The following is a 7,373-nucleotide window of genomic DNA, read 5'->3' as shown; positions in this document are numbered from 1 at the left end:
TTTAAAGAGTCTAGATTATAATGACAAGATATTTAATGTTTTATTTTTTATTAGAACTTTAATAACGTTACACACTTAATCTAAAATCAATAGTATTAGCTCTCCAACGGAGTAATCTACACTAGGTGATTTTAGAAAGGCTAAACATAATTGGGAATCATTTCATATAGATAGACAAGGCATTGTCTTAAGAGATATGGAAATGATGGGATTTGCCCGCCAATAGTAATAATGAACTTCACCAACCGAATAAGTTATTGGCGTATTGGTTATTCGATTTTTCATGCAGTGGTTAAGGGACCCACATATTATTATGGAAGCGCTCACCTAATAACAAATGAATCCCAACAATAGTAATAATGAACTCCTCCATCAGGATAAGTTATTGACGTATTGATTGTATGATTTATTATGCTACGAAGTTGAGGGACCCGCATTAATTAAAAGGGATTGTTCACTAATAATGATAATGATCTCTTATTTTTATTTGAGATTTTATTATATTATGTAGTTAACAAACTCATTTTAATTTTAAATATACATGACAGTATTAATAATTCACCTTGCATATTGTATGAATGCATTTATATTCAGATTAATTATGTCTAATCCATTTTATCTACTTGCTAACATATTCAATGTATTTGGACCTCATTTATATTGACTGAAAAATGAACTTAGATATTTTATTCACAACGTAGTGGTACAAAATGTATTGATTACTCCTATACTTAATCTTTTTACTTTAAGATACCCAATTTGACATTAATGTTTTTAATAAATGAAATAAGGCAAATGATATGACTTGGTGCAATATTCTAGAGTTTATCTCGAATATGCTCCAAAGCTAACATTTGCATTATTTTATTTTCTTCAAGCATCATGTTAAATGTCAATGAGATGTTTTGGTGAAATTAGATAGAGCATATGCCTAAGTACCGTGTCAAATTTAAATACTATCAAGATAGCTTGAGGAACTCCAGTATGATATCGGATTTTGAAAAATGATTGTTTATTATTGAAAAATTAAACTGGAGGTATATAGGGCTGACTTGAATGGTAAGTTTCAAATTGACATGATTATTACCTTGTTGCCAAACTTATTCGGCTCTTTCAGAGTAAACTAAATAAGGAATCAATTTGAGTTCACACTCACTGATATTCTTATAGAATTGGTAACAGATGAAGGGATAATCAAGAGTATGGGCGTTCCTATCAATCTAACCTAATCTATACCATCTTCTTCTAGGCCCAAATGGACGGGCAAAGGAAAGAAGAATGATGATAATAGGACTAGGCTAGCACAAAACATGGGTATTCAAAAGGTTAAAGGGAATAAGGCAGTATAAGTTGAGGGTGAAGGAAACTGTTTCTTTTGCCGCTAACTAAGACACAAAAGGACGAACTGTCTAAGCAATGATGTGGCATAGGAAAATATATATTTAATCATTGAGCCATGTTATGTGGTTGTATCTATTAATTCCTGATGGATAGATTCTGGAGCCACTAAATATGTTTGCAATTCGTTGTAAGGATTTCAGGAATCCAGAAACCTCGATGATATAGATATATATTTGTCTTTTGACCTGATGCCAAGGTTGTAGCTAAGTCAGTGGGAGTATTACATCTGAAATTAGAAGGTATGAGGATATTAGTATTAGAGAACTATCTTTATGCACAGATGTTAGATGTAATCTAATTCTTGTTTCACTTTTGGTTTATACAAACTATGTTGTTATTTTCTAAAAACTGGTTTTATAAAATTGATTAGATGTCCGATTACTTCTGGTGCATTGAAAGATGGTCAATATACTATAACCACAAGCTCTTAATATTTGCAGAATGTCGAAACTAATGTTGCATCTTCTAGATTGAATGTTAAGAGAAAATTTGTTATTCCTGACTCATTGATTTTTAGTGTCTATTTTTGGGTTGTAATCAATCAAAATGAGATTCAAAGATTGGTCAAAGAAGGTTTATAACCTAGTGAGGCAGGGGAGCCTAAACCAACTTGTGAATCCTGTTTTGAAGGATAGATAACCCTAAGGGCTTTAATCAGCCAAATGAAATAGACATAAAGAAAAATTGAAGTCGGTACACACTGACACGTGTGGTATTATGAACATCCAAGCAAGATTACTCACGTTTTGGATAGATTTACCTGTTGCGACACAAGTCTTAAACTTTTGGTATATTCCGAAAGTGTCAAGACTGATGTGGAGCACAGATTATGTAAACTTATTAAAACACTTCGATCTGATCGTGGATATGAGTATTTCTCGGGATAGTGCGAAGACTATATGGTCAATGAGGGTGTTATTGACCAGTTTTCTGCAATTGACACTACATGGATTTAGGTGTCAAAAAGGAATAACAGAATTTCGCTTAACATGGTTAGATCTATGATTAGTTATGCTACATTATCTCTTTCATTTAAGAGTTTAGCGTTAATGATATTGATGCGCATTATGAACTGCATTCCATCTTAGTCTGTCTCAAAGATACTGTTTGAGCTGTGTTTTTTACTAAATCTTAGTTTGAATCACATACACATATGGGGTAGTCTTGCACATATATGTTTGATATAGACAAGTGAGTTGGAAACAGATCATACGCATGATAGATTTGATAGCTACTCTAAAAAGCACTAGGATGGATTATTTTACGATCTCAATGATAAAAGTTGATTATTTACACTCACTGTTTATCTTTAGGAGGATCATATTATGGATCATATACCTAGTAGAATAATATTAGAGAATATGGTATGAGTACCAGATGTACTACATATAAACATACTTATTATAGAGATTAATAATTATATATGAATTCCCTATTGGTGCGTCGGCATCATCTAGTATACAAATTCCTGCATTAGTACATTGATGTAGTGGGAGGATTATCATCCAATCCAATAGAATCATGTTTTTAGGTGAGACCGTTATGGATATCCCTGGTAAACATGAGTTGGACCCAGTAAGCTACACGGAAGCGTGAACCGATATGGATATAGATCGTTTTGGCGAGTTGCTATGAAATCAGAGTTAGAATCTATGTATTCTAATAAAATTTGGGATCTTGTAAAACTTTCTAGTAGAGTGATACCTATGGAAGGAAAGTTAATCTACAAAAGGATACCAGAAGATTTTTTAGTAATTAAATCATGAGTGTATAAGGGAATGTCATTATTTTTCCTAATTCTATATATTGATGACATCCTACTCATTTAGTATGATATGGAAAGTTTCGTCATCAGTAAAGAGGTAGTTATTCAATTATTTTGAAATCAAGGATTTTCAAGATGTAAGCTATATTCCTAGGATCAAGCTTTTGCAAGATCAGGTTAAAAGGAAAATAGGCTTATCTTAATAATCCTACATTGATAAAGTTTTGACCAGGTTTGATATGCAAAACTCAAAGAATGAGTTATTACGTTATTGACATAAATTGTTCTCTCTAGTAAGTAGTTTTCTAAGACTATCAGAGGAGATTGAGCAAATGAGACTGGAACAATATGTTTCAGCATATGGGAGTCTCATATATGCCATGGTCTATACCAAACAAGACATTCGCTATACGGTAGGGATAGTCAACAGATATCAGTCCGTACTCGGACTTGATAACTGGTTTGTTGTGAAAAATATCATAAAGTACCTTAGGAGAACCAATGATCTCATACTCATTTATGGATGTGATGATATGGTCCTAGTCAGGTATGCTAGTTTTGATTTTCAATCAGAAGTAGAAACTATGAGGTTCATGACTTAGTGTATGTTCACTCAATGGAAGGGAAATCAATTAGTAAATTGTTAAGCAAATTTCAACCGTTGACTCAAACCTGAAGGTGGAGTACATTGCAGCCTTAAAGGCAGTAAAGGAAGCCTTTTGGTTTAATCTCACTGATTTAAAGGTTGTGGAGTATACTATCCTGCCTATTAAACTATGTTGCGACAATAGTGCAGAAGTAGTCTAAACCAATGACCCAAGGTTCCATAGAGGAACAAGGTATATTGATAGGAAGTATCATGTCCTACATAAGATTGTCCGGCAAGAAAATGTACTCATGGCTAGAACATTGCATTGGAACACAACTTTATTGATCCATTAACAAAGGTGTCATCGATCAATAGTTTTGACCGTCATCTAGATAACATTGGAATTAGATGCAATTTGAATTGGTTAAGAGGGCAAGTGGGAGCTGTTGGGATTTATATGCCCTGGCATAGCAAATTCTTATTTAGATTATAATGACATATGTTTCTGACGTTTCTGAAATATTTATACTTTATATAATTGGTGAATTCAATGTATTATATTTCAATTCATTATAGAATTGATAGTGTCCACTTGATTACAAGAGATATTTATATATGTATGTGATGGCGATCAATACATGAATATAAATAGTAATCATAAATTGTTCATAGTCGGTAATTATGGATGGACTCATAATTAATTAAGACTTGAACTGGATCCACGTTAGGTTGAGATATATTGCGAGAGCTGTCGTATGCAATTGCTTCCTATCACTGTCATGGCATTTGACTCTTAAGCATGAGAAAAGTATAAACTCTTTTATTAATTAATAATTACTTTGATTTGTTCGGCGGATACTTCGGAATCCTTAGACCGACACTTTGGGTAGTAATGTAATTAATAGTTAGAGGGTTATATTTTCAATATTTGCATCATTGCTACTTGTATTTATTTTGTATTGATTATGGTTGATCACAAAGTAAATTCGAAGGCCTTCGTATATTTTTAGACAAAATGATTTATTATATATTTATTTATTTAAATTATTATTTTTATCAAACAAATATTTTATTGTAATCGACCCAGAAATAATCAAAGGTACCAAAATAAATATATTAATTAAGTAGTTGAACTGATGGCTTTATTTATCCAATAACTAATTATGCATAGAGGGGTCAAAGTGCAACATTGACTTAGAGGTTATTTATTATTTAATTGGAGTTCAATTAATTTCTTTTAGTGGAGTAGAAATTAATTTATGAATTAATTGAATTGGGTCCATGGACCGGGCCAATTATTAATTCATTGTAGCCAATAAAATAATAAGCCCAAAGGATTCTCACTCATAACCCAACTTGATATTGGAATCCTATTAGATTTGAGACATGTGAATTAGAGATTGAGAACGATTTATTATTTCCTTTTCTTTATCTTTATGTTGTCTATATATATAAATGGTGTATGTATATTTTAGGGGTGATTTTTGGAAGAAGGAAAAATGAATATATTTTCTCTCTCTAGAAAATTAGGGTTAGCTTTCTCATCTAATGGAGGCTCTCACAAGCCTAGTTTTCCAAGGTCATTCATGGAGGTTTATGAGTGATTCCTAAAGGCAAAATAATTACCAAGAAGATGGAGATCCAAGGAGAAGGCATATTGCTAAGGGATCTACAATAAGTGAGAATATTTACTTTAGAGGAAAGATTTAAAGGTTTACTCAAACCTTTGATGTAAGTATTCAATCTGTGAAAGATACATCATATTTTATTTTTGTATAAAACTTGTCTCTATGTTATAAATCAAGATCTACGAATCAAAATCTCTCGAAATTTTTTTAAAAATAGCACGTTTCCCAACATTCCTCCCACGGATGGCTGGCCTATATCGACCCTCACAACGGCACTATCTTTCTAACCAATCCTTTAGTCCCCCCTGTTCCGCCCACAATCCGCCTTCCTCCATTGGAAACCATTCAAAAATATTTTTATAGTTGGAAGCTCCCTTACATAAAAAAAACTTGTCATCTCATCTCCTCCATCGTCTGATGATGACAACAACTGCACAGTAATGGTGATTCTAAGCAATGATCATTGTCTTGCATTTTGTACACTAGGTGACACATCCTGGACTTCCCTAGAAGATTATGAATGGATATTTATTCCTGTGGACCTTGTATATTCGAACAAGGATGAACTGTTCTATTGCAAACACGAGTGTTCAGCTCTCCACGCCTGGAATCTCCACAATCTTTCTTCCCCAAGGAGAATTGATATCAAAACAGGCCATTTTTATGGGACTCCGGACTTCCCAGAGTCTGAAAAGAAACTAAGAGATTATAGTTATCACTGCCTTGCATTTGAATCACATTCTGGGGACCTTTTATTGGTTAAAAGGTTCGTGGGGGAGGTTGCAGATGATGGCACCATCATTGACGACTCCGACTCCAACTCTTTCAAGACTCATTGGTTCGTTGTTTACAGGCTCAATACCATCAAAAGAGGATGGAACTATGTGACCGACCTCGGTGATGGAGTTCTATTCATTGGAGGGAACCATGCTTTCCATTTATCCGCTAATGACTTTGTTACTGGCGTATTGATCCACAATTCTATCTATTTTAACATTGATTACGAATGTTATTATGATATGGGCATCTACAACATGCAAGATTTCACGGTCAAATCCATTTTCCCTTCTCATCTTCATGCACTCAACAATATTGAGCACCATCCCCCCATTTGGTTTACCCCTAACCCAGAGAATAAATAATTTATTAGCAGCAAGGTTTATGTTATGATTTTTTAAAGCTAGTCTAACATGTATTTGGAGGACTAAGCAGTTGATTCTCATTACTCTTTTGTGTTTTCATTTCAAAGAAAGATTTATCTATTTCTAACGTCTTTGTTTATTGTTTGACGGATTTATATACCATGGCTATTTAAATTTCAAATTTTATGAACAGGTGAACTAATATTTGATTTCTGATGCTTCTATTGACACACTATTAATTAAATTTTGTTTTTCTGGATTTGTTCAATTGAATGCTATAAAGATTTTGGCTTGTGTACCAAATTAAGGTGAGTTAAGTTACTAAAAAAGATTAAGAAAATATGTTCTGCTTTGGATCACCATTAATATGCTTCAAATATCCAATTGTTGATAATTTCCGTGAACACTGTCTTGACTCTTGTAACAAAATGTGATAAACGACCCTTATCATGTGCTTGGTTTTTTTGTGTACCAAATTAAGGTGAGCCAAGTTACTAAAAAAGATTTAAAAAATATTTTCTGCTTTGGATCACCATTAATATGCTTCAAATATCCATTTGTTGATAATTTCCGTGAACATTGTCTTGACTCTTGTAACAAAATGTAATAAACGACCCTTATCGTGTGCTTGGTTTTTTATCTAATACCTCTTTTTTTTAACTCCCTTTACAATTCGTCATTACTCATTGGAAATTCTTCATCTGAACAATCATGTCAAAATTGATAGCCTAATTTCTAATTTTCACTGAGCAGTAGTAACCTCTCTTCAACATGTCCCATTCTCACAAGAGATTGATAGTTCAAATCCTCGCAAGGGTGTCATTCATGCACCTACAGAATGAGATATG

General features: G+C 33.1%; 1 protein-coding gene across 1 annotated transcript; it reads left to right on the top strand.

Annotated features, from left to right (window-relative positions):
- Positions 1-5,823: 5,823 nt before the first annotated feature.
- Positions 5,824-6,525, top strand: LOC132272665 (uncharacterized). The gene has a single exon (XM_059773766.1). The coding sequence runs from the start codon at positions 5,824-5,826 to the stop codon at positions 6,523-6,525; it is 702 nt and encodes a 233-aa protein (XP_059629749.1).
- Positions 6,526-7,373: the final 848 nt, after the last annotated feature.

Source organism: Cornus florida, unplaced genomic scaffold (assembly GCF_030987335.1).
Source record: "Cornus florida cultivar Cherokee Brave unplaced genomic scaffold, ASM3098733v1 CherokeeBrave_3.0.0_Hap2_Chr09, whole genome shotgun sequence".
In the NCBI taxonomy this organism is placed as follows: domain Eukaryota; kingdom Viridiplantae; phylum Streptophyta; class Magnoliopsida; order Cornales; family Cornaceae; genus Cornus; species Cornus florida.
This window is presented reverse-complemented; position numbering and strand designations above follow the sequence as displayed.

What these genes read in the sequence shown, in the direction of transcription:
- LOC132272665 (XM_059773766.1), top strand. Translation starts at nt 5,824, where the DNA reads ATGGTGATTCTAAGCAATGATCATTGTCTTGCATTTTGTACACTAGGT.